The sequence below is a fragment of the Pogonomyrmex barbatus genome, unplaced genomic scaffold (assembly GCF_055798465.1).
Source record: "Pogonomyrmex barbatus isolate J1 unplaced genomic scaffold, ASM5579846v1 scaffold6, whole genome shotgun sequence".
Taxonomy (NCBI): Eukaryota; Metazoa; Arthropoda; class Insecta; order Hymenoptera; family Formicidae; genus Pogonomyrmex; species Pogonomyrmex barbatus.
This window is the reverse complement of record NW_028297160.1, coordinates 3,078,947-3,106,485: the sequence shown is the minus strand read 5'-3', so window position 1 is coordinate 3,106,485 and position 27,539 is coordinate 3,078,947. Positions and strand designations below refer to the sequence as shown.

The window sequence follows — 27,539 nt, the reverse complement described above, 5'->3', positions numbered from 1 at the left end:
AGTTTTATTATACATATAAATTGTTTATGAATATATTATTATTTTTTAAAACTTGATAAAAATAAGAGAAACATGTTCGTTTTATATGCCTATATAATAATTTTAAAATCCTGTTTATATTAAAATTTGTTTTCAATTGATTACTTTTTATTAAATCTATATATTAAATATATCACGTTATCAATCTTTATTACTTTAAGATATTTTATCACAGCAAACGTCCGCTAATAGATAAGTAAACGACTAAGCGAGAAAAAATTTACATGATAGTAATGAGAGAGATAAGACATTCCTACAAATAATAATAATAATGTGTTAAATATATAAATGCTTAATAAACTAACACGCATTTAATAAACAAATCTAAAAATTTAAAATAAAATTTACACGCCGAGCGCACGAATATCCAAAAGAGCCTTTGTTTACTCTTTCCGCGAGACGAGAGAAATACAATCAGAATAATTCTAAAGTATTTGCGAATTGAACGAATGGCGCTGCAGCGGCCATATCGATAAAGCAAGTGTCGCCTCACGCCTTCATCGGACCACGTTCTTTTTCGACCCAGTGACTTTCATTCGATTTCGGCCTCTGAAAATTTCAGACAGTCTTGTCCGTTCTCCAGACATGTTTCAACTCCATTCAGAGTGTCAGGAAAAGAATTTTATTACAGATCATCGTCGCGGGCCCAATCGATCGTCGCCCGAAGCGAGTTGACGTCGGCGACGCGACGCGACGCTACTGCCGGCCACGACTACTGCCACGATGGCCGAGGAGGCTGACACAAACGATAACGCGACGATGGAAAGTATAGCGCGGACAATAGCGGAGGTGCGTAGCCGTGCGTCGATTAACGAACTCGGGAGATCGCGACGGTCCGCGATCACGTGGGTGATCGCGATCGCGCGGCAAGTCGTGTCGCGCGACGACGACGGCCGTAAGGTTAATCCAGCGGGTATTTCTTCGATTTTGACAGGTCGGTGGCACCGGTGGCGATGGTGGCGGTGGCGACGGTGGCGGCGGCGGCGGCGGCGGCGGCTCACCGACCACGACGACGGGCGAGGTGGGCGCGTTGCAGTTTCAGGCGTCCCAGGTGATCGCCCGGCTCGAGCAGGCGGTGGAGCAGGCCGCCGACGGCGGTGGCACCACGTGGAACAACCCCTCAGGATTCCTGACACAGCCGAAGAAACCGGAGGAAATATTAGCGTTGATACAGGTGTGATGGTAGTGGTGACGGTGGTGGTAGGAGGCGCGTTTTACGCGCCTGCATTCGGCCAGCGGAAATTTAGTCGAGCGCGCGCGCGCGCTGATTGGCCCGCGCTCGTGCCGATTACGCGCCGCTCGTTGGCCACGGCCGATAGCGCGGCGCCGACGATAATTACATGTGTCACGTGGGAGCCGCGTTTCTATCGTTGTTACATGACATACATAACGTATACGCTTGCGAAGTAACACGGCGTAATGTATTTAAATTTCTGAATCTCATATTTAAAAACCTGTCTGTGTGATTCCTGCGTAGTAAAGAGGTCAATGTTCGTGTTATTGCGTCTTTTCGTTTTTTTTTCTTCAATCCGATCTTGATTCTATATTCTGTAATTTAAAAAATAGATAGATTTGTTTATATTATTTTTTACACTTCAAAGTTTTTCCGATTATTATAATTATTTAGGTTCAGAGTTAAAAGAATACTTTGATTTTGAATCGAAATAAATATTTTCTTGATTATATCTAAAAATAGAAACAATTATGCCATAGATTCAAACATTACGTTTATATTTGATTGTGTTTAAAACGTTTCCATAAACTTTTTTCAAATAGACAATGTAATATAAATTGTTATAAATTGAATTACAATATGAAAAGATAATAAGTTTTAAAATTAACATTAATGTAAAAATATTCAATCCTTTATAATTTAATTTTTTTATGCTTAAAAAAAATATACATATATGTGATGTATTATTAACATAAACATTGACTATGGAATATAAACTAATAATTTCGAATTTTTGAATATTTTATTATTATAAAAATCAGACTTCTGATATACTTAACTTCTTTTTGTTATCAAATCAAATTGCTTGATCAAGAATGATATAATGGCAAAATATTATTTAAATTATAAAAATGAAATGACTATATAACTATGAAATAACTTTAAATAACTTTAAAGTTACATGACATAATAGAGAGTTAATATTAAAAATTAAAAAATTATATTATATACAAACATAAACTATTAGGCATAAGTATAATTCTTTGAATAGAAATATAAATAAAATATTCTATATTATGTTTTATAAGTCTTAAAAAGAATATAACTTCTTTTTATTAATATTACTTATTAAAATGTTTATCAATATTTTAATAAGTTAAATAAAAAAAGTTGATAAACATTTGAAGAAAAAAATTGAATATTAATAAAAAGAAATTATATTTAATACATACTGCATTATTTTCCATTTCTTTAGACACTAATTGTATTTGTATATTAGATGAGATAAATTAATATTATAAAATATTTTCCGAATAAATAAATATTAATTTATTTTTTCTACGTATAATTGTGAAAAGATAAAATGTATAGTTAATAACAATCAGTATATAAAATTATTAAGAAAAGATAAATATGGCTAGTTCTATCAAAGATTTTTGTTTAGGATTTGGTGATTCACGAAGACGCACCACAACCAGTCGAGGTAGGATCCACTGATTCACCGATCAGTCAGATCACCGCTCTGCCAGCTCTAACCGAGGCAGCAAAATTGGCCTTAATCACGCACACCGTTTCGGCTTACGCTGTAGCGTTACCGAAGTCACACGCGCAGAAACTCGCGGGTCGTCTCGCAGCCGACACGACGAGATGGCTCAGCCACATCTTCCGCTTCGTCGATTGTGCGTCCTCTTTTCACGAGGATCACCTCGAGGGATTGGTCAGGGTGACACGACTCGCCTTGCATCGAAAATATCCGCGATACATGGAAGAGGGTTTCACCGCATTCGTGTCTCAACCTCCCCTGATTTACAGTTCTGTCGCTGCTCCCATGGGTGTCGTTCAGCATTTGTGCAGACAGGTGATATGATCCTTCATTCCGAACGTTAGAGCCGAGTACATTATGAATCTTGTTCAATTTAAAAGTTTGGACATTGTATATAAGACATAAGACAAAAAAGAAAATTTATAGATAATCTCGATATACTCTCTTATTTGTGGCAAAAACACGATCTAAGGAAAAGAACTGACAATCACTTGAAATTTGTATAATACATAAAAGATTTATTGTGCTCTTGCAGCTCTCCTTGCCGCTTCATTGCATAAGACCGATCCCTCATAACACTATGTTTGGCTCGAGGCATACTATGGATGTCTCAGCGCTGGAACGACGCTTAGCGGAAGACACGCAGTCGAACAATGTAACGCCGTTACTAGTTCTAGCCGAAGCTGGTTCAGTGTTGACAGGCCATTGCGATAACATCACGCGATTACGAGCAATATGCGACAAATACAATGTCTGGCTACATCTCAGAGGGCATTCGCTAGCTGCGCTTGCATTGAACAATTCAGCAAAAGATTTGGTAAACATTTACATAATTCATCACTAGTAAAAACGATTGAGGATTTTCAACGTCGTCAAATATTTTTGAAAATTTTTTTATAAAAATCTTTTTGTGTTGCAGCCGTCAAAAATAGCGGATAGCATTACATTACCGCTTGGAACGTGGCTTGGTATACCATCGCTGCCGGTGGTCGTATCCTTTTATGATTCTTTTAAATTTAATGTTAATTTAAATAACTATAATGTTAATAATAACAGTAACAACAGTAATAATCATTAATAGTTGAATATTACAATACTTTAAAGAGTCCTAAAACATCTCAATCTCACACTTATGCGTTTATACGTTTATATTTGTATAAGCGTTTATATTTTATACGTTTATATTTGCATAATTGTTTTCTTTTCCCCTCAGAATTCACTTGGACTTTAGTTATATTCACACTCATCTCGAGTCAATATCATCCAAATTTAAAGTTTTTAAAGAATTTAATGAGATCACTCAATAAATATATTTTAAATCACAAACAGTCTTTTTTTATCACAATCAAATTTTCAACAATAAAATGTTTTAAAATACAAAGTTTAAAATTTGATTAATATAACTCGACATGAATTCCTGAGAATTAAGTATCTTGATATTTAATATTTTTTTATATATACCATTGATTGATCAATGCTTTGAGTTTTTCTTAATTTTTCAATTATAGACATTATATAGATTAGCAGACATTAAAGGAGGAAGACCCACTCCGAGAGATACTACTCTATCGCTAGTTTCAGGGTTGATGGCAGATTCTCTGTCGAGACGATTGCCGACTTTGCCTTTGTGGGCCGTTCTGCAAGTTCTAGGTCGAGACGGTGTACATAACAGATTTAAAAGATGTTTTTTGGCTGTGGAAGAGTTGTACAGTAAAATTAAAGAGTTCTCTTGTATTAGAATACTGGTAGGTTTCTATAAAAGAAGTATAAAAAGATATCTCTTTTGATCTCATTCTTAAATAAAAGTTATCTTTTTTCAGAGTCAACCGCCAGGGGGCGAAACAGAGTCTTACACCTTAAGCGATTATCTAGCGAATCCTGTAAACAATTTACAGTTATTTGAAATAGTAGCGAACGCGTTAGTTTTCCAATTCGTATCTGCGAATAAGGATCTTCAAGCTACGGACCGCGTGCTGCCTTATTACGATAAGTTGAACTCCTGGTTGGGACAGATTCTCCAGAGGGACATTGACAATATACAGATAGAACTTTGTGATATAGAACAGTGCGGCGTCGCGATTCGTATCTGTCCATTGGAAAATCCCGATCAGCCACCCACGACCGAAGATATAGACAATTTAGTGACTTGTCTTGAGCAACAAATAGTAAGGATATCTTAATTTCATATTGGTCTATAGTCCTATCATGTACGAAACAATAGATATGACATTTATTCAATCTTCTTTTTATGAAGAATTTTATCTAAATTTTCTTATTGTGTTTAATGTTAAAAAACACAAGTAGGATCATGATTATTAGCAACACGATTACAAATTCATTAATTTTATTGAATAGGAAATATTGCTGGCGACAGTGGAACACAAAGACACCTTCATACGTTTGGTGTCAGAGAATGATTCCTTACATTTAGTGGAAATGCCGGGCTGGGCCGGTCTGGGAGGTGTGCGTTATGCTCCACCTACCTGGATTCACGTCATGACTGATCAGGCAAGAGACGAACTAAACAAATTAAATACACAGTTGGTTGAAACTCTACGCAGCACGGATGCCGCATTTTCTCTCGGCGAAGGCGCAGATGGTTTAGCTTGCGTAAGATTTGGCATGGTGACACAAGATACAGGCAAGTAAACGTTTTCAGCATCACTATAATTTCATATAAAAGCCTCTTTCATCGAACTTCACATTATTTCCAGATGTTGCCGAACTGTTGTCCTTAGTCTTGCAAGTTGGTCAGGAAGTGGAAGCTAGTTCTAAAATGATGGATACCATCTCTGAAGTAGTCAAGAGAGGCATCGAGACGGCGCAAACGGATTTGGAGAGGGAAAATGCGGAGAAACTGTGGCAAGAGGGTATTCTCAGGCACGTTCCTGTAGTAGGGACTTTTGTCAATTGGTGGAGTCCTATCTCGAAGGAGACAGGTGTTCGTGGGCGTAGTCTAAATTTACAAGCTGGTAATTTCAAGTATTTGCTCGTCATCATATTTGCCTAGATGAAAATATTACTAAGATTAATAATTGTGATAAATTAAATATCCTATAAACAAGTCAAAATACGAGCAAATGGGATGATAGCTTATTACGATTAAATTTAAAGTTTATTACAATTTAAAGTTTTGTTTATATATATAAGTATTATTATATATATTATATATAAGTGTATATAAGTATTGTTTATATATATTAACTTCTTTGTACAACTTAATTTTGATAAATTATCTTTCCATTTGTTCGATTCTTAGCCTATTTGTTTTTTTTTTTTTTATTGTTTTGTAATTCATTGCCTTATTTGTTTTAAATATCATGTATAATACATTTTTTAAAACAGGTATCGTGGAAAGTACAGAAAATATTTACAAGTATCACATGCAGTTACAACCTAATTTCACGAACAGCAACGGTTCCGGCGCTAGAACTCCGCCGCAGCCGCTAGTGCAAACGCCAGTCGGGGCTAATAGTCAAAGTCACAGTCGATCATCAAGTCATTCTAGCCTACAGAGTGGTAAGAACGTGCCTCTAATAAGCAATATCAGTCCTCAGCCTCAAGTGAAAGAAGAATCTGGGCAAGCAAAGTCGTAGTGAACATTGTATCGATAAATCGAGAATACATCGTTCCAACTCGTTAAACTTGGAATAAGAACAATGCTTTTTGAACATGAAATGTTAAAACGTTTCCTTTAAGTGGTACAGTCTTTATATTTGCGAAGTATTAGACCGTAACTTGTATAGCTTATCGATTGGGTTAAATAGAACGAGGTGCGCGCGACAGTTTAATTTTATCTTTCTGCTAATACTTTGACTGGCTATTTCTCGCCGAAGATATATTTCTCGCTTTTATATATTTGAATGTTCGTAGTCTCTTTCCTATAAAGTTCATAAAGTTATTTGTGCTATCAAGCGAGCATGACTTAATCATGGGATGGCCCATGTACTTATTAGACTGATAACACATAGCAAGTCGCTTTTATAAATTCGTATTACAGTTTTATGCTGAAATATCTCTTGTGGCACAATGATCAGAATGAAATATTTTCTTCTAATCAATTACTTTCTTCTTCTCGTACCTTATTAATACTAATTCATCAGATAATATATTTCCATAAAAGACAACGTTATAGTAAAATTATTTATTGTTGACTCTGTTTATAGTAAAGTTTTAAGTGCGCGCGCGCGCGCATGTATAATATTGCGCACTCTATTAATTATTACGCTTTAGCCCGAGATACGCTTACATTCAGTTCTTTATCATTAAAATTATTTAAAAGTTTATTATTTCTTCGTGGATTTTTGCTTTTTTTCAATCGTTTGCTAATTTTCAAATAAATATTTCGCACTCGTTAAGTTTTACGTCTTCATCCGTAAGCACAATATTGCAAGTAACATGAAAATATATAATGTGATTAGTTTACACATTAAAAAAATAATACAATTTATCTTTTATGAAAGATTTTGAGGAATATACTTGTGAATGGAAATATTATAAGGAAAGTGTTCTGAAGATATCCGACAGATGTAAACAATTACTCGCCAAAGAAACTTATATATTCACATCGAGAAAAAAAAAAGATCTATATTGTTGCTCTTGTAATCAATGATGACACCAAGAAAACTATTGCAATGATTAATCTAGATAAATTATACTGTATTAGGAAATTATTGGTAAATTGTTGAAAAATATCGAAAATGCAAATAAATCAAGCAGTATGTATATTTATGTACCAAACTTGTAATATAAAGCAAACTTGCTATATGAATAACTGAATGAATAATAAATAAAATGAAAATCGACGTCTTTTCTTTCATAACGGATAAATGACGGCGATAATTATAGATCTTAGGTTTTTATTTCTCTTTTATAATATTCATGTTCCGTTACAATAGGAATTAAATCCGGAATATGGCAATTAGACACAATCGTAATATACAAAAAGTGGTATCGATTAACGAGCTCCATTCGTTCCCCGTTGTCTTCTATACTTCCGAGATAAGTCTCTTTATGTTACATCAAAATTCGCGAGGAAATATATATATATATATATATATATATATATATATATATCCACGCACAATACAAAGAAAGACGCAATAGAACATGATAACTTATACAGGTTCTCTGGAGTAGTCGAGTAGCCTCTACAATACTTTATAAGTAAATCTCTTTCACGCAGTGAGAGAGAAATACGCAAAGAAGGAAAGATAATATGTATATAAAAGACTTGTATTTTCACTAATACGTACGAGAAATACGTCAAAAATTAAATATCAAAAAAATATCGAATAAAAGATGGATACACAAAGATTTCGTGACAGAATAAGCATTATCTCATTCCATGCTGAACGTGTAAAAGATTATATACTTATGTAATATATATAAATATACGAAAAAAACATTAGAGCCCTGGATCCTTCGGTATATCCAGTATCAGTCTTAAAGGGTGCACAAAAGCTTAGGTCCCCCCCCCCGTGTTCTTATCTCTCTCTTTTTTTTCTCCCTGTCACTATGTATCCATAACTGTCAATGTGCGTGTGACATTCAACCAAATTCTGCAAAAGCTTTTTTTGATTTTCGTTTATTAAGTATATTTTTTTCTTTTCTTTTTTTAATCCGCAATGAGAAATGCCGTAGGCCAAGAAAATGCTCCGATTCAAACGAGTTTCTCAACGTTGTATGTCATTACATCACTCTCATTATCTTTGAAAATAATGAGTTTCCGTTCTCTCTCTCTCTCTCTCTCTCCCCCCTTTCTCCTTCTCACGCATACACATACATGTATATAATAGACATATACACTCACGCTCACATTCTCTTTTTCTCTCAATCATCTCACTTTCCTTTTTTTCTTTTGTTCGTGTTTGTTACGCAGATGCTCTCGCCTTCTTTTACACCGCATTACGTTTACCGTATAAAAATGATGAAAAACTTAAATGCCGCTTTAGTTAGAAAAACTGGTGTGCAATGTGTATTTCAGAATCTCATTTCTACTATAAAAATTGACAAACGATTATAATAAAATGTTTCGTTAACAATCGTCTAAATTACAAATTCGCAAATATTAAGAGTTTAACAACGTTTTCTGTGTTCTAGATTATTTTAAAATACATGTTAAACGGGTTTTATGGTCGCCTGTAAGTCTTACTCATCGCCAATTTCGCCCAAATCATTGAACGTGGATTGAATATCTTATATCTTCTCGCAGAGAAATATTCGAGTAATAATTTTCATCGACTGACAAACGACGTTTATTTGCAGGTTTTCACAATCTGAAAAGTGCTATATTGATCCCGTTTCTGCGCGCTTTGCTATAAAATCTCAAGTAACCAAAGTTACAGTTATATATCCATCTCCGGTGTTTTGTAAGCTGTTAAAAAGGAAGAAATAAAAAAAAATATATGAAATAAAGGAAAACGAAAACATTAATTCTTTTTAAATTGAGCTGCAGATTAGTTTATTTATTGTAAGAATTAAAGAACGAAAAACAAAATAGAAAGCAAGTATATTTATAAAATAAACGTGATATATAACGATTAGCTACGAACGCAACATATATATATAATATATAAAATTTTTAAAAAAATATATATATGCTTACGTTTCTTTAAAACACTGAAGATAGATCATGCTTGTATATTTTTTTAATAAGCAATTTTTCTCTTAAGATCTAGAACATGTATCGGGGGCAATGACGCACTAATACAATTTCTGTACGTAGTAATAGTGATACAAATACTTTTGAGAAAAAAAATTTCTCTTTACGTGTCTTATCCATTTTTTTTTTCAAATTGAGCCATGTTAAAAATTTGGCAAGAGATCTTGTTATTGAATGTACATAATTTTATATACTGACTAGGATACTTCTTCGTCACCAAAATGAACAAAACGGTATTCGTTCATCTCATATTACGCGCACGCGATCAATATACTGCGCGTACATATCCATATATTTATCATCAGAACTTAAATTAGCATTTAACTAAACTATAGTTGCTACTAGTCTACGAGCTATCGCTCTGTAATAAATATTACAATTATTTACATTGGATTAAGTTCTTTTGCTATTCACGCTCCTTTTAAAATGCTCGGTATTGCAATTATATAATCGATTTTTACTTGACTAAACACAAGCCCTAAAGGAAAGTCCTCGAAAAGTAGTTTGCGTTAAATGCATATATTCCTGGAATGGCACGATTTTTCTTTCTGCATCAACAGCCATCAGATCGTCAACCAAAATGACAAAAAAATGCTTCACGCAAAATCTGTAATAACATCTAGATTCAGTTTTATCACACTTTTCACGTTTACTCGATAATCTTAAGTGTTACTGCTTTATATACAGACTTAGTGAATTATATGCGGATGCTAGTACAAAGTCATTTGCTGAAAATCTATCGATCCTTACAATTTTTTTAAATAGTATCAATTATAGAAAGAGATGTACCGAGTATTATCGAGACAGGCATCCGTGTGGCAATTGAAGAGGAATCGCCAATCGGATACTCGCTGGATACTTGTAATAGTATCAAGCCTTCAACCGGCTATTATTCAGGCACAAAACTATTTCTTTGATATTCGAATCCGATCATCCGATTTGAGGCGAGTACCGAATAATCGCCAGATACCCGGTATATCTCTAGTATTACAGAATATTTCGAGAAGACTGCGCTCCGCAAAAAATTCATTTTATTCCTTACGTAATACAATTAGATTCAGTTTTTCGTGACAGATCCATTTTTCCCACTGCCTTTAAAAAGAGAGTATGTCGTATTTTTTAACTAATACCGCCTGGAAGTACGTTTCCAAATATTCCTCGTTCGTCAATCATATGTTGGACAATCATTTCCTTTTCGGTTCTTTTTCGTTTGCACGTAAAAACTGAAAACTCATAATGCCTGTGCTATCATCGTCTTTGTACTTAAAAAGTATACTCGCCTGAGCATTGGCAGTATCGAGCGTGGCCTATGATCAATCGAATTCTGCCAAAGAGTCTCGTAAAAATTACCAGACATTCGTGCGGTAACTAGATGCATATGTATACGTTCACACACATATAGTGTATTAAATATCTCTTACGGAAAATTCAACATAGATTCGTTCAGTTATAATGTAAAAAGTATATAAAAAACCATATAGCTCTCAGTAGCTCCCTCATCTTGTTTTAGTATCTCCTTCCGAAGTCGCGATATCCGACTCCTCGGTTAAGCGTCGCACGCGAAATTAACGGCTAATTTAGAATGAACAAGCGAGCGGTATCTCTGTAAACAATATCAATACGAAGCTTTGTGTGAAGGTTTTCTTTTTGTGCATGTTCGTTCATGCAACTTTCCAGTCAGCCAACTAGCAATACAAATACATACGCCGCTGTATGGATATCAGCCTGTCCTTGGATACTTCGCGCGCGGTCTAATCAAGAACGCGGTAACAAAGAGGGAGGATAACATAGAAGGACGTACCACAATCACTGTACATGATATACAAGTACAAAATTTCGGATATACATATAAAGTATGTCTCACACAAGTTCCTAAGTTTTCTAAAACTCTCTTTTTTTCGCCCCCCTTGTTTCTCTCACTTTTATCGCAGGTCCCCAAAATCAGTTTGCCGTTTTCTTTCCTCTCGCTTTTCTTTTCTTTTTTTATAGGAACTCCGAATCGTTCTTTGAAAGACGGAAAGACTTTTTTTCTTTTTTTTTTTTTTGTAAAACGACAAGCTTTATGCTCTATGAATACTCACGATTCCATTGGTGTCACGATTAGAGTTCCGTTACAGCATACAGATTTGGATCGCTACCCTGTACCTGACTTAGCGTAGCCACCGTCGGTTTCTCCTGCCTCCCCTGCGCTCGATTGTATGTACCATACATATTCGGTACCGTGTTGTTTTGTGGGGCAGCGCCGTTAAACTGACTGCGCGAGAAATTCCTGTCCAAAGTTCTGACCTGATCTTGCATTTGATCCTGAATGCGAATATTAGGCGCCTTGTTCCGCACCAACGATCGAAACTGATTCATGTTAGTCTGCGAGCGTGACTCGAATTCCCACGTAGGCTGCTGACTTGCGGGATTCGGAAGTGGAAGCGGTCGATTTTGATTCCACGCCGGAGTCGGCCCCCTCTTCAGATTGGCCAAGTTCTTCGGATCCAACGTTTGAGTCTTTCGCGAATCCTGGAAAGTAGCAAGATGCGCGGGCCCGTGCGAATTGTGAGACAGGGTACCGGTGAAGGACGCCACGCTGGGCGTCCAAGGTGGTTCTCTACCTGTAGCATGGAACGTAATATGTAAATATGAAGGCAAACGTTATTATGTATTACGTGTGTAAAATTTTTATTAAATTTTTAAAAACATTTACCGGGCCCTGCGGGGGCGTGCCCTCAGTAAAAGTCACTAGATTCCAGCGTCTTGCACTGTTTGCTCAGAGTCGCGTACTGACCAGGTTGATCTCCGAGTCCAGAACGGTGCTCAGCTCGTCCACCCGTTGATTGCTGATTATGCTGAGACGATTTGTGATCCCCGCCTCCTCCGCTCCCGTTAACACCCCCACCTCTGTAAATGGCGAGGAAGAACGAACAAAGTTGCAGCATTATCTTTGTTTTACACAATGACCGATATCGTTTCATAGCTTATCTAAACATAAATCCAAGTTTAATCATGTCTGCAAAACTGTCTATACATGTTATATTAACGTTAACAATAAACAGAATTATAAAGCGCGCTATTTTTTGTAACAATATTGTAAAAGCAATCAAAACTGTTATTTGCTAAGAACAATATTCAATCTGTTCGAAAATTATTGTGTTCCAAAAACAGATATTCAAATAATTAGAACATCGAATGTAAAATGAAGAATGACACAATTATTTATGTGATGCAATTTACATTTTATCATGTATATCCGTCAAAAAGCATATACTAATATAAATATCGATAAAAACTTTTTGATGAGACTAAAGAACTATGTATGATAAAGCCACATCCAAAGGAGACGCTAATATTTTAGCGCGATAATTGATCCTTTAGTTTAGGTAGCTAAACAAATTAAAGAGAATAAACTGAAAATCTCATGCACAAACTTTAACATGCTCTCGTGCAGTTGACGTGCTCGAGCAGTCGCAGTAGCGTAGGACGGTGGGGGCGGCGTTAGCAAGAGAGGCTGCTTAATCGTATTATGAGTGCCAAGAGCATTCGAATTAAGCGTAGGGGCTGTAGGCGGGTACGACCCTTGGCCTCGAAGGGTCCTTGCTGCTATCGCCTGTGACGCCGCCGATGGTGGTAAGTAAGGATCTTGCTCGTCGACCTGATGATAATCCCTTCTGGAACAAACGCACCATCAGTTATATTTTATTTAATTCAGCGGGTACTCTTGATTTCAGAAAAGAAGACCAGCACGATCTCATAGTATCTATTTAGGTATCACAATTAATAAAATATAAAAAAAAATATAAAAAAGATTAAATTTTTTTCTTTTCCCTAAATAATTTTCATAAATATTATATTCCTTACCGTTTTCGTATATATATCCACGTATGAGAATCCACCCAAACTAGTACAGTGAACAAGAGACCTGCAGCTAAGCTGGCTATTAGCATAAAACTCAATCCATATCTAGAACACATTACAAAAAGAAACGTTATTATAAATAAAATAAGTACAATAGTAGATTTTTGAAATTTAAACAATAAGTGAATATCAAAAACCAATATGTTAATGATGTGCAAGGTAATTTGTATAATATTTTTTTATAATGTATTATATCAGCCAGATTTTTTTATAACAAATTATTTAGATTTTTAAAATGCTTATTAACATTATGTTTTAACGTATAATTATATTGCAAGACTGACAAATAATCGGCGCGTAATTTGTTAGGTTGGAGAAAATATATCACAAAAAAATATTATATTATGCACCATTAATGATGGCTTTCATTTGGCATTTATCTCTCATTTCCTTTTATTATTATTATTATAAGTTTTATATATTTTAAAATTATTTTAAGATAAGATGAAAAAGATAAGATTTTAAGATAAAAAAGAAAAATCATTTAAATCTTTTAAATTATAATTAAATATTGCTAAATAATAATAATAATATTGCTTACAATCCCAAGTGACATAAACTCTTCGCGGCGTGAACGTATTGCTTGTGCAGTGGTTTGCAATCGAGTAACGTAGCTAAGCCAGACACGAGTCTGTCCACAGTATTAACGTCTGTACTCAAACTGCTGAGCTTTGGCTGGAGTTGTTGGTCTTTGAACAGCTCTAACGCTAATCGTGTGACGGAGTTCAAGTTAACCCTCATGTTGCCCACTGCGCGCTGCGCATCCCGCAATCTTTGTGTGAACGGATTGCTGCGCGTGTTCTCGCAATGCGTGTAGTAAGAGAGTACTTCGGAGGCTAAAGTCGACGGTACAGCTCTACTTAAATAACCGTCGGGCGATACACAGAGATCACCTAGAGCTACAGAAGTGGCCAAGTATAAGGACGCCATGAGCCAAGAGACGATCACCGCAAACAAGCCGAACACAGAAAATCTGAAAGAATATTCTATCAGAATGACTCATTATGATTTCATCCGATGACTATAAATATATTTGCGGCGATTTAGCGGCTTCCTCCGCGCAAGCTTTGTTAAGATTTTACATGATTCTGTTTAAGTGCGGGAAATAACGCAGACAAAGATACAAAATGCTAATGAGGAACACCTCTAAAAGATCTCTATATCTACTTTCAAGGGAACGTACGTTATGAGGACACATCTGGAGTGCCGTGCAACACCGACTACCAGAACTACGCAGAGGACAAGTAGAGCGCTCAAGACCGCCATGGTGATAGGCCATCGCAACTGTTCGATCTTCTCGCCCATCCCGATGGCGCCAGCGAGACTAATACCGCTCAAGGGCTTTCGTATCTCGAAACTCCGATTTACAGCGATGCTCGTGTTTTGCTTCATGCCGTTAAGTGCCGCTAGCAACCAACCTAACACAGTTTTATTGCTAACCGGTGCATCGAATTCATCTCCGAGGGCAGTTAATTGCGGTTGCACTTTTTTCTTTAGAGTTGCTTCTATAGTGTCAGTCTGCAAGAAAAGTAAAGCGTTAATACTTATAAAATAGATATAGCTACTATTGAAATTACTTAAACTGTATTACATCAAGGTATGGATCAATTTACTTTTATCAATAAAAGTATTCATTTATTTCTGTATATAATGTAATATTAATGCATTTTTTTTTTTATAAAAGTGAAGTATGAATACTAATGGTCTCTATATACTCAAAAAAATACTGCATATTGAAATTAAAAAATTTCTTTTTTTAAAAAAAGACATGAGAGTATCTATCTCGTATATTGCTATGCAACACCTTTATTTTCAAAATCCATATGATTGTCGGAATATTTTTCATTATATTATAAATAATAAATAAAATTCTTTTATTATGAACATTACAATAAATATGATATTAACGCATGGTGAAAAGTAAGCGAAAGATACCTGATTTCTGACGCCCATGAGGATCCCATCAACATTTTTAGCAGCTGCTACGAGTTGTACCAACCCATTGTGCACGTCATCGTTGCCATAAAGGCCAACAGCGACTGCTCCACTGCAGAGCAATGCCAGAATGGCCAGTGAACACTTCAGCGCGGTTATCGACTTCTTGGGGCGCGGCCTCCGGTCACAGCATCTTGTTACCAAATAAACTAGCAGTACCAGCAGTGTTAAGATCAACCAGGCTGCAGGAATACTTCCTAATATTCCGAGGCTCTGTAAACATTAAATTCGATCATAGCACTCCTCCTTATTTTATGCACTCATATAAAAGACGTCTAACTAAAGATCCAAAAAGATTTACTAATTTTTAAATATAAAATCCATTAAATTTTTATAATATTAAATTTAATATTAAATTTTTTCTATTCAAGTTTTACATCAATCGCTTGTTCTCTGTTTAGTAAAACAAATTCCAGAAAATAAATATGAAATTCAATTGAGGAAGAAGCTCTCTTGTCTTTCGAAGATTCGAAGTGCACGCTGTGCAAATAAATAACATCGAAAAATTGGTATCGTGCCAAAATTTCCTTCGCTTCCTTCCACTTCCTACTCTGGAAACTGCAGTATTGTCATCGTCGTCAAGGACCGCATTGTAACGCTATTCCAGGCGCATTTACGTATTTACTTCGTGTACGAGCCGCACTTATGGCCGTCTCGTAACTTCGCTCTTCCTGCCTCCCCCGAGGCTTTTATCTCATTTCTCGGCGGTCTTAGCTCCGCCGATCCACCCCGCCGAGCCGCATGCATGACGAAAGCGAAATGCTGGCGGGACGAAGTTTTGCACCCGCCTCCTTATCCGTAGGTGGTTATATCCCAAGAGTCCGCCAGACTTCGACGGCTGAGGAAGATGAGCGAAAAAGGGAGAAGACGAAGAGGAACGCAAGGGGAGGTACGCGAAAGGCGCGAGGAAGGAGACGAGATGTACCCATGGTCCGACGTGATTCCCGAGGACGTTGAAGCCAACTCCCGCGAGTTGCCCCCGGCGCATTATGCGAAAACCTTTGTGCATTGTTTAAGCTTTCTCAGGTATTGTGCTTTCCAGTTATACACACGAGCTCGGATTCTTGCGCGCCCGCGATATCCACCTGCCCCCCCCCCTTTTTTTTTCTTCGCCGGCTTCTCGTTCTTCTTTCTTCTCTTTTTTTTGTCCTCTTCTTTTTTTCCATCGTGTTCCTCGCTACCTTCTGCGGACACGTGAATCGTTTCTTTCTTTATTTTCTCCTCTCTCCTCTCTTCTCGGTTTTGCGCTCCGCGTGAGAGGACGAGTCGGCATGCGAATTTTTGCTCCCGTCATCCTTTCGCTTCCAGATGTTCGCTTCCTGAGTTCTTATCCTCTCGTCAGTATACGTATTGACCCGCCACGACTTCGACCAACACTTGCGTCTCGATATCGCAAATCTACTGCCAACCGAAGCCGATAATCCAGAGTGCCATCGATGCCCGTGGTTGCTAAGAGGAAGTGAATATCCCGCGGGATAACCGCTGGGGAATTCTGATGTACGAGCTCGAGGCATTAACAGAACTTAGCGGACATCACTCGAAAGGGGTGCTCAATTAACGCGTGCTAATGCCCATGTGATATTTAACTTTAAGCGACCAAAGAAAAAAAAAAATTGCAAAAAAAGAACCCATTCGAAAAATCAAAAAGTGAGAATTCGGCGTGAGGAGGGACAATTCGATGATACCTCGCGGGAAGAGATTTTGTATCTCAAATATTTATATCAGCCGTACACATACTTGGGAAAATACGTCGTCCAGTACGGATTGGAAATAAGCCGGGCGTGCTGATATCCTCCCGAGAGCGTTTCGACGGCCATCAGTATACACGTCGGGTATGAATAAAATATTTATCTTGAAATCGTCATCCCCCCCCCCCCCCCCGAGGGCCGTATGAAATCTGGATTTTCTGTCCAATTCGCTTATCGATCCGCGCGAGGCTTAAAGGCTCCGGTCGCGCGCGCGGCCGATTAATCGGCCGCGTACTTTGTTTTTAAATCAAACGAGATCGATTTGCACCCGCCGCGGGGGCGAGTCGCCCGATGCCCGAAAACATGCTCGGCGGGGTGACGCCGCTAATGGAGGGCCAAGGAAGTCTCGGGCGTTGACGGACGTCGGTACCGCGTGCGGCGAACCTACCTCCAAATAGATTTCGGAGTGGGGATTGAACGTATTATTGACCGAATGTAAAGAGACATTCAGATGCGGCAGACTGTGGAAGATCCTCGCGTACTGTGGTACCGTGTACTGTTCCGGAAGCTGTTGACCTCCCGCCATTATGGAGAACCCTTAACTGGAGGATCCTGTCGAAGCGTCTCTCCTACTCGTCAAGACATGCTATGCGCGAACGCTGCAATGAAAAGAAAATAACAAATTAGTCAGATTGAACCTCGGGAATTTACCGAAGGCGAGGCGCGGGGGCGGAAGATAGGGGAGGGGACGGTATTCGATGTTACGTCGTCAAGCGTTACAAATGTAGAATCCAGATATTTCGCGGCGGCTAATTGAAGGAGCATCTGGACCAGTGCGATATTTCCAAGTTTCGCATTTGCATAATTGAATAATAATTCCCTCACGATGTCGCTCTCCCTTTTCCTAGTCTCTTCTTTCCTCCCCCCCCCCTCCGTCCCGCGGCTTTACATCTTTTATCCGAATTCATTCGAGACTTTAATATATAACGCGAGTTATTAAAACTTTATATTATTATATTATTAATTACGTAAAGTTTCGATTATCCGCTATATACGAACGTAGATTTTCAGTTACGACTCGAGTTATTTCATGTGCACTTTCCAATAAGGAAACGAAACGAAATAAAATACTAGACTTAAATCAGAGTGTATATTCAAACATAAAAAAAATTTCTCGAGAATTCAGACTTTCAAGGCAATTTGTTAAAAAATTCTAGGTAAAATGAAAGTAGTTTATCAAATATATTTTATAAATAAATATATATTTTTACTGTGCAAAGTCCTTAATATTTTCCATTTATAAAAGTTTATAAATCATAAAATAAAATTAAGAATCATTCGAGTTTCAAATAAATTAAATTTGAAAAATTTTGAAAGAAACTAATAAGGACTCTAAAAAATAAATATTTTACACTGCATAAAATTTTTAAACTTTACAAACTTTCAAAACCTACAAACAAAAATTATATTAACCGATACAATTGAAATTTATAAAACTAAAATAAATATCCATCTTCATTAAATAAAATTCAACAGCTAATACAAAATATCGTATGTGAATAATTTTCAATAAAGTTCTGATTTTTTTAAAGCTTAAAAAATTTTAACTCTCTGAGAATTTTAGATTTTCCAGGTAGTGAACATCTTGTAAATGTCATACAATAAACTTAGATAAGTAAACTTTCTGCGAAACCGTTCTGTGCAAAAATGTTCTGTTATATCATCGTTTAATAAATATACCAACGGCTCTCTCGATCGCAATCAATTCTGGCGAAACGGAATAAGCTCCACATTTCACTATGAATACTCGTTTTCATCCGTCGTGCATATATAAATGTCGATCGTTCTATCGCATTCATTTGAATTGCATTTGGATTAGAGCTGTACCAAATAATGGGGATATCAATTTTCAGAGGATCGCCGATACTTTTCCGCGGATAAACTAAAAAATCGAATTAAAATCGCGCGAGTGAGAATGGAATCGGAATTTAATTTCTTTCGTGAGTCGCTCCTCACGAGCCGCCCCGTTCGCGAGAGAATGACTCGCAATTAAATGTCAAATTCTCTAAAAAAAGCTCATTTTAGAGAGTTTTAACACAATTATTATTTCATTAGCATACTGCGCTAGTTTCGTTCCTCTCTTCCGCTGTGAGTCACAATTCAATCTTGGCTAAATATACCGACGTCACTCAGTGTCGCAAAACGTTTTACCGTAGTGATTCAACTCTTCCGTAGTGAAATCAACGCGCGCTTAATTAATGAAGTCTGTGCTAGCCGGCTCTCCATCTCTCTCGCTTCATTGACATCGCTAAAGCACGCCGAAAGGATTCCCGGGGTGCTTTTTAGCTATCAAATCGACTGAAATAGGTTTAATGGGTCGGCCCGAATCGCCGGCATTATATTGTCGTTAAAACTTTTAAAAAACTTCAATGTTTATTAAGCCCGTATTCTCTTTTAATTCAAAACTTAATATCAAAGTAAGAACATGACGTTATATCGCGGTGATAATGAACAGTGTAAAAAAAAAAAAAAAAAAAAAAAAAAAAAAAAAAAAAAAAAAAAAAAAAAAAAAAAAAAAAAACGGAGATATAGAAAGCTCTGAAAATAATTATTTCTTAAATATTCTTATTATACAAAAATATAAAGAATAAATTAAAGAATATTTATACAGAAATATGATTTATATTTCAATTTTTCAGAAATATAGAAATATTATACAAATAAACAAAAAAATTATGTCATTTATCATAGCTCTAATAATAACAAAATTAGAAACTTTTTGTTTATCTTGTGGAATAAATTAGTAAATTTAGGTGACGACAGTAATTCAACCGTTTATCGTTATTCACTATTGCTAATAAATCAACACTGCAAACGCATGCGTTTATTCTCGTCGGACGAATAAATAAAACATTCACGTTCGCGAGGAGTGTGGAATCTCAATCGGATTTCTGTAATGATATTAAAATTAATTTTGCCACATGCGAATGTTACAGTACCACTCAAACATGATATAACGGTCTCGGCCGATTAGCAACGCGTTTTATATGCATCACACTCTATATTAAGCTCCTGCCGACGTCAACGCGAGCAACAAATACCTATCTCCGTAATAAATATATCGCGGATCGATAAAGTGCAACGTACGGTTTATTAACCCACTTTCCCGATTCCATTCTATCCTTGAAGCGTGCATCGCCGACAACTCTCCATGTAACACGCTTCCAATATACGCTCGGATACATTCAAAGCCAGAAAATCCGCGATAGCAAGTGCTTCCCGATTTCAACAACAGTCCTCGTAACACAATAAACGCTTCCTTGTTTCGCGATGTTTCGCGGTGTTTGATATTTCAGAGTGGAAAGAAACGATCCCGAGTCGCTTCTCGGGCGCACGACACGCCCGAAAGTCTCCTCCTCCTCACCGAGCACGGTGAGTTAAATAAATTAAATTATAAATTAAATGCCAAAATGCGTGCCGAATGCATTTTATACTCTGTATCGAACAAATTTTTGCAAATAGAATATTTGGCGAGTAACGCGATTTGCAAATGAGTTATTATCGCTATCTCTCATTTGCAGTTGTCCCGATTGATTGCGCACAAAAATCGAGAGTTCACCGCGCAATATTATATTATATTATATTATATTATAGTAAAAAGATCTTTCGTTTCGCATTTGCATACTGAACGGCTTATTTGTTTTCGTTCGATAAAACCGACTATATCGCTACCGGAAGAAACCTGTCTCGAATACCACGCGCATTCATATATTGACTCACCATGCGCGCACGTCATTGTATAAGTGATAAATAAAGTCATCGCGAATCATTCTGCGGCTTTAAATAAAGGCTACTTGCATTACGATCTTGCATTGTGACGCTGGCTTATATCATCATTATTTTAATCATGTCTCTTTTAACGATGTGCTTCTCTCGCAGGAAGAGAAATGCATTTATTTTGTTTTGAGGATGTATGTGTCATATCATTATTAATATTTTATATATATATATATATATATATATATATATCAAACGTTGATAAAAGCAACAAATTGATTGTTCGCGTACGTAGATCGTTCTTTTTTGTCTGCAAGTACCTGCGTAAAAACTGAACACAATTCTCCAAACAATTTGAAAATAATTTAATTTTTAAATTTGCATTGATTCTTGTAAAAAAAATAAAATATTGCAACACTGACATAGAAACTAATAATAATAGCACATTTAGAAAATATATTTTGTTTCAAAATTATCAATTTGAACAAAAATTAGGATTCTCAAAATAATTAGAAAAAAGGGGCTGATAAAAGTCAGATGTGAATCTCAGTGCGCAATATAAATTAATGAACAAACTTAATTTTAAATACATAAGATTGAACATTTCAAAACGTATTTGAGACTCAGTTTATTGAGTCGACTTATCGGTTCCATTTTATTTAATTGTCTTTAACAGTTTATAAATATTAGAGATAATATCATGTTCTCTGCAATATATAATTTTCAATACCGTGCGATTAATCTTGAATTTTAAAAATAAATATGTATAAAAACGAATATCATAATCGGCTGCTAAGCGAGAGAAGTATCAATTTGATACAATTAATATATATTAAATTATTTTTATATATTTCATATATGTGTTTAAGTTATTCGATATCTATAATAAAATTTTGCTATAAATTATTTTTGTTATATTTCTTTTCATAAGAATGTTATAAATTATGTTATTTTATTTATACTTTGACTTTTATATGATCAAATGTATTCATTTGATATTCCAAACGATATAAATAATATAAAAAATGTATTCGTTTTAAATTTCGATAAATTTTTATCGTTGATTGAATATCTAATATATCCTTAGTATTTTATGAAACATTTATAATGCAGACAATAGAGCAGAATTTTATTTCAAATTCAATCGATTATATGATTCTAAACTTATTTAACTTTAACTTGATCTAGTGCAGTTCGAACTTAATATTAGTACCATCAGCTTCGTGCAATGTATGAATTTATACAGATGTTATATTCTGAAAGTCGATACCCTAGTTTCAAAAGTAAGCGCAACTAAAAACTGTAATCAACTGTTATCATAACTCTGTTACTCGCGCAAAACTGCTAACTGATAGTTAAATTTAACGATGAGTTAAGAAAGAATAAAGTTAGAAGACACGAGATAAAATCAACGAATGAAAACAAAGTTATTACAATTACATTAAACAAAGTTATTAAGCAACAGTTTTCTTGATTAAGAGTATATATGTGTTATAGAATTTAGAATAAAATTCTCTGATTAATCTATTTTATTATTATTTTCAAAATCACATAAAATTTAGAATATAAATATTACTTTTATATAAATATAAAAAGATAAAAAATATTTATTTAAAAAAACCGTAATCACAATATTTTAATACATAAATCGTATAAAGCTAAGATATTATTATTCAGGGACATCGATATATATATATATATATATATATATATATATATGAAAATAAAAGAAAATAAAAGAAAAAAGAATAAATTATGCGTCTAGATAAACGGAAGTATATCTTAACCTACATAAAAAAATCCAAGTTACCAAGTTTTGGTTTTCAACTAACTTTCGAGCACGAAACAATGAACTAAATTTTCTATTATAGTTCCCGTTGTTTTATTTTTTGCGCTCTTCTTTACCTTTTTTCTTCCCTCTTGCTCACGCTGCGTACAACGCCTATTTCGTTTAAAATACATAAAGTGCAGAATGTGCATGTAACGCGCATGTAGCTTATGCCTCTCCCGGTGATATCGAGTAAAGTAAAAAAAAAAAAAGAAAAACTATACTTTGTCACAAAAGAGACGAACCTTCCGGAAAATAAATGTTTGAAGTTTTTTAAATGGATAACGGCGAACCATTTAACTTTTCACGGCTGAAGAGAAAAAAAAGGATGTTTAAGTATTATCCTTAGCTTTAAATATTATCCTTATTATCTTTAATTTATTTACATTCTAAAGACATTTTTAACGAGATACGTTGTTTTACGAATTCATATGAATTCGCACTTCACTTATTTTTACTACAAGATAGTCATGCGATTCCTTGACTTGTCTCGAGCGAAACTCTCGTCGTTTCGGCCTTCGAGCAACGTGGCCTTTAAGCAACGTAATCTTCGAGTGTCTCAATGGAGGAGGCAGTCAGATTGATCTTTTTTAGCATTAAAACGATATCCGGCCGCCTGCCGCCGACTCGAGCATATCGCAAATATCGCAAATCGCTCGCGCCATGGTACGCAAAAAGTCATCGACCGATCTCGCTGCCGGTCGGGCATCGCGACATGCAAACCGCTACGATCGATCGACTATAACGTGACTATAATGTCTACTGGAGCCGTACGGTGACCTCGCGAGCGATCAGGAGTAAACGATGGATTCATAAATTTACGTAGAACACGTAGAAAAGACGAGCTCTCCGTGCGAAACGATCGCGTCTCGAGTGCGCACGTTCTCCAACTCGCCTCCTTCGTCGCGACCAAAACCCGCGATCGCAAAATCGCAAATTTCGCGTTGAAACAAACTCTCTCACCTCGGCAATTCAAAATTAATCATGTATTCGCGAGACAAGCGATAAGAGCGACTGATAAGAGCGAAATTTCTGTACTTCGCAACTTCACTGCATGTAAACTCTTGTAGACATCGCTTGACATCGAAACAATTATATCGTAATGTTAACATGTTGTAGAATGTTGAATCACGGCGATTACTCGACTCGAGACTCATTTTAGAGCGATATGTTCGAGTGCAGTTCGAATATTGCTTTGACACAATATATTTTCTTTTACCAATTACTTAAAAAATTTGAAAACAAAAAAACCTGCATAGGATTTTTCAAATTTGTTTTCTAATTTATTTGTATATAGCTAAGATGATTCTCCAGAAAGTAGAAAAAGTAGATTAGTAGATCTTTTTCTACTTTTACAATTCAATCTTTTTAAGTTTAATGTATTTAAAATGCAGTAAGAAGTTTCCGTCCGTCTTAGTTCCACTTTCTCTTCTTTTTCAAATCGAAAATCTGATAAGTTGATTTGATTGAAAGCAAAAAAAAAAAAAGAGATAAGAAATAAAATAAGAAATAAAGTTGATCTGATTAGAGGAAAAAAAAAAAGGTGAGAAATAAGATATGAAATGGAGGACGCGATCGCGCTTTGATGATACGAAAGAACGCGCGGTGCTCTTTTGTGGTCGTACTTTTTTGCACCTTCAGTATATTCAGGGAAAAAAAAGAGGGGCGTGTGTCTTCCAGGCATTATGGAAAGGCCAGAGGGGAAACGGAGAGCAGCGAAATGTAGCATGTGTGTGCAAAAGCGTGGACTAAAATGGACAGACCCATAAACGTGGAAAGGAAACAAAAGGAACATAAATGATAAGTATGTTTCACGTAGCACATACTTTCCGCATTCTTCCGCCATCTCATTTTTCTTCCTTCCCTCAAGTCTGGGTCGCGCACTCCTGCTGCGCGGTGCAATATTTAAGGAATTGTCTCTCCTAATGCCACCCCACATGCATTTTCTTAAGAGATCGGATTGTTCCTTACAAGCATCTCATCTATAATGTACCGTACGTCCGCGCCTCCTTCGGAAGCTTTCATAAATCGACATCGATAAAGGAGCGAAGTCTGTCTGAAAAATTTTCAACCCTGCCGGAAGGATAAGTAAAAAGAGATTTCTCTTCTTCAAAGAGAACTCTTTCTTCTCTAAACACGCCGTTGCTTTGTTAGAAGATTGGATTGCCGACTGATTGATTTCTTTACAATCGAACTCGATTTCTCATATGTCAATTTTACAATGTACAATTTTTACGAATTTCATTCTGAACGTGAGAAATAGCGGTGAGGATAAAATATACTTTGAGAATTTTTCCATTATTTGTTTCGATTTAAGCTGTTTCTGAAATAGAGACAAGAAATAGATTTTTATCGGATGTTAAACTTAAAGTTTCCGCGCAATTGATTTCAATAATTGATTTCTGATCTTATTTCGCTATTTATTCATTTATTCATTTTGTCCAAAGTGCACGGAGAAGATAGTTTGGATGACTGTGCCAAAATTTTGTTTCAAAATGAACGAATCAGAAATTCCGATTGAAATTTCCAGATTTCTGTTTAAATTAACCAGAAATCTTGTTAATAAAGTGAATCCTAATAACTTCAATTGGAATATCTGATTTGTTCATTTTGAAATAGAATTTTCGTTGGAAAGAGAGCCAACCAAATTATTCTCTCCGTGTGAAGTTCACGAAAATTTTTCGAAAAAAATCGACAACAGACAGTGCTACGTGGCACGTTTTATTAATAATGAAGATACTTCGATCAAGCTCCAATTAACTTATCAAGTAACGCCTGGTTATTTACTTTTCGTTGTTCGATACGTGGCAAGAAGATTAGAGATAGCAAGTATCTGGAAATTGTGCTGCAAACCTTACGTATTAATTATCGATTAAATTATAATTGAAAATTTGAAATCGAGGTCAGCCTGAGTCTCGACACGCGGGGGAGGGTTCCTCCCCTCAAAATTTATCCCCAAAACAGGAAAACACCTCGTGCTCGTTCCTCGACCCGATGGGTTTCCCACACCGGTTCGTGCGGCGCACGCTATCGCACGCTAAAAAGTCATCGACCCATCGCGTAATCGCCGGTGACCCGCTAGCGTAAACGTTCGTCCGCCGCCTTCGATCATATCGCCGCGTTCCGCGCTCGTCGCCGCCGCCGCCACCGCCGCCGTCGTCGTCGTCGCGCAGCGCGCGACGTTCCTCCGACGACGTCGCCTCGCGTTGCATGCGCGAGGAAAATGGGTCCGTTCGATAACTCGGCGACGCGGCACACAGGAGAAACTGCCGGTACACAACACATCCGCGTGCGGTATATCCGCGCGGGCGAGACGCGGAGCTCTTCTCGCGCGGCGGAAAAAGGCAGTTTCGGTATTCGTTCTATCTATCCGCCTCTCCTCCGCGCCTTTTGATTCTCGATCTCAACCTCTCAATCTCTCTCTCTCTCTCTCTCTCTCTCTCTCTCTCTCTCTCTCTCTCTCTCTCTGTTTCTCCGTTTTCCTCATAAATATGTTTACGTAGTTCCGTTTCCCTCCCCTCCCCGTTTTCCGTGTGACTTCACGAGCGCCCGGCTTTTACGGGCTTCTCGGACCACGCTACGCAACATCTGGTGGAATTTCTTTGGTTACGGAGGCCTGCGACGAAATCCAGCCCCATGCACTCCGTCGCTCCGACAGTCTCTTTCATGCTTCCTTTCTCCTTCCTTCTCTTTTCTTTTTCTCACTCTCTCTCTCTCTCTCGCTCGCTCGCTCTTATATATACGTATATACATGCATCATATGCACGCAGCCGACGCGTTTCACGGGGAAGCTCGTGTAATGTATTCTCGCACCCACACACCGTCATCCCGAGTGTGTACCGTGTATCGATCCCCGAGAGTACACACGAAGACGTGAGCGCCATCAGGCTCCTCTCTATTTCCTTCCACTTTCCTCTCTCTTACTCTTTCTCTCTTTTTACCGTACCGTATCGTTTTCTCCTTTTCTTTCGTTCCTACTTATCACGAAAGAGCGGAGAGGCGCTGCCTTCTTTGTGGCGTCCGCGAGAAAACGCACATTCACGTTTCGTTTCGTTCGAAGCACGCTGCGCGTTGAGTGATACACAATATGTATATCGGTTAGGGCGAGTCCGAGAGGGAGAGGGAGAGGGAAAGGGAGAGAAAGAGAAAGAGAGGAGCATGTCTCTCCCGACCGGCGGTGGGTTCGCGTGACAGAAGCGCGACGGTGGTGATTCCACCCCCTTTCCGTTCGTCCATCCCGACATGGATAATTCAGCGCGATCGACGAGGCGTCACACGAAGCGTGCGTGACGTGCGAGACGGCGAGAGACGGTTTTATCTCTTACCTCGATTTTTTTCCTCTCAGTGACAAACCCCCGTACGCTCGCGTACGTGAACGCAATCGGCGACATACACTCGACACACACTCGACGACGGTCCGAGCCCGACTGACGAGCGTAGGCGACGAGGCCGGGGTGGGGCGTGGAGTGCCGCGCGTCCCGACCAATCGTGTCTTTGCTTGCGCGCGATTCCACGGAGGATTTACGGACCGGCCGCCGCCAGGCCGGGTCGCGCCGTGCCGCGCGCGGAGTGGAGAGATTCGCGTTCGTTTCAGCTCCGGCGCTCGCGCCGCGTCGGAAGCGAGACGGATGAACGTCCGCGTCCCAAGCCGCGGACACGAGACGGCAAGAGTGAGACGACCGTTGTGAGTGCGATTGAAACGCACAGAGGAAACGCCGAATGGATGCGCGTAATGCGCGGATGGGACGCTCGGGCCGAACTCTGACTAACTCGATTCGAACGACTCATTCAAACGACGAAGTTGCTCGTCGAGTGATTTTCAACTATGTGTCACGCACTCGCCATCCCTAATCTTCCTTCCCACGTGCCACAAACAACGAGAAATCAATAATTCTATCCATGTTAACAGGCATTGTTAAGTTGGTGGA

The 27,539-nt window shown here is 37.4% G+C and overlaps 3 protein-coding genes across 9 annotated transcripts; 1 reads left to right on the top strand and 2 right to left on the bottom strand.

The window, feature by feature from the left end:
* Positions 1 to 405: 405 nt before the first annotated feature.
* Positions 406 to 7,561, top strand: LOC105428999 (pyridoxal-dependent decarboxylase domain-containing protein 1). 2 transcript variants are annotated; one of them, XM_011641637.2, is made up of 10 exons: positions 406 to 828; positions 974 to 1,213; positions 2,658 to 3,071; positions 3,292 to 3,573; positions 3,676 to 3,747; positions 4,265 to 4,501; positions 4,577 to 4,921; positions 5,112 to 5,397; positions 5,471 to 5,728; positions 6,102 to 7,561. In XM_011641637.2, the coding sequence occupies exons 1-10, from the start codon at positions 763 to 765 to the stop codon at positions 6,350 to 6,352; spliced, it is 2,451 nt and encodes an 816-aa protein (XP_011639939.2). In that variant the 5' UTR covers positions 406 to 762; the 3' UTR covers positions 6,353 to 7,561. The 2 variants fall into 2 exon arrangements, with proteins under 2 accessions (XP_011639939.2, XP_088938738.1); XM_089082612.1 differs by having other exon boundaries at positions 724 to 888.
* Positions 7,562 to 8,705: 1,144 nt separating this feature from the next.
* LOC148935098 (uncharacterized) lies at positions 8,706 to 11,778 on the bottom strand. Its single transcript, XM_089082620.1, has one exon. It carries the CDS (start codon positions 11,776 to 11,778, stop codon positions 11,521 to 11,523), a length of 258 nt encoding a protein of 85 aa, XP_088938746.1. The 3' UTR covers positions 8,706 to 11,520.
* A 103-nt stretch (positions 11,779 to 11,881) lies between these two features.
* Positions 11,882 to 27,278, bottom strand: tty (tweety). 6 transcript variants are annotated; one of them, XM_011641634.3, is made up of 9 exons: positions 26,937 to 27,278; positions 17,455 to 17,665; positions 15,259 to 15,531; positions 14,507 to 14,841; positions 13,865 to 14,296; positions 13,267 to 13,368; positions 12,837 to 13,076; positions 12,116 to 12,309; positions 11,882 to 12,023 (listed from the first exon to the last, which is right to left on the bottom strand). In XM_011641634.3, exons 2-8 carry the CDS (start codon positions 17,590 to 17,592, stop codon positions 12,138 to 12,140), a joined length of 1,692 nt encoding a protein of 563 aa, XP_011639936.1. In that variant the 5' UTR covers positions 17,593 to 17,665; positions 26,937 to 27,278; the 3' UTR covers positions 11,882 to 12,023; positions 12,116 to 12,137. The 6 variants fall into 6 exon arrangements, with proteins under 6 accessions (XP_011639936.1, XP_011639938.1, XP_011639937.1 ...); XM_011641636.3 differs by having other exon boundaries at positions 12,984 to 13,076; XM_011641635.3 differs by having other exon boundaries at positions 12,837 to 13,073.
* Positions 27,279 to 27,539: the final 261 nt, after the last annotated feature.

Bases quoted from the DNA above. Each gene is read 5' to 3' on its own strand.
- LOC105428999 (XM_089082612.1), top strand. From the start codon at position 763: ATGGCCGAGGAGGCTGACACAAACGATAACGCGACGATGGAAAGTATA. The intron at 3,574-3,675 runs GTAAACATTTAC...TTTGTGTTGCAG, and splicing joins ACAATTCAGCAAAAGATTTG to CCGTCAAAAATAGCGGATAG. The intron at 5,398-5,470 runs GCAAGTAAACGT...CATTATTTCCAG, and splicing joins CATGGTGACACAAGATACAG to ATGTTGCCGAACTGTTGTCC.
- LOC148935098 (XM_089082620.1), bottom strand. From the start codon at position 11,778: ATGAATCAGTTTCGATCGTTGGTGCGGAACAAGGCGCCTAATATTCGC.
- tty (XM_011641634.3), bottom strand. From the start codon at position 17,592: ATGGCGGGAGGTCAACAGCTTCCGGAACAGTACACGGTACCACAGTAC. The intron at 15,532-17,454 runs GTAGGTTCGCCG...TAATGTTTACAG, and splicing joins ACTCCGAAATCTATTTGGAG to AGCCTCGGAATATTAGGAAG. The intron at 13,077-13,266 runs GTAAGGAATATA...CGTTTGTTCCAG, and splicing joins TGGATATATATACGAAAACG to AAGGGATTATCATCAGGTCG.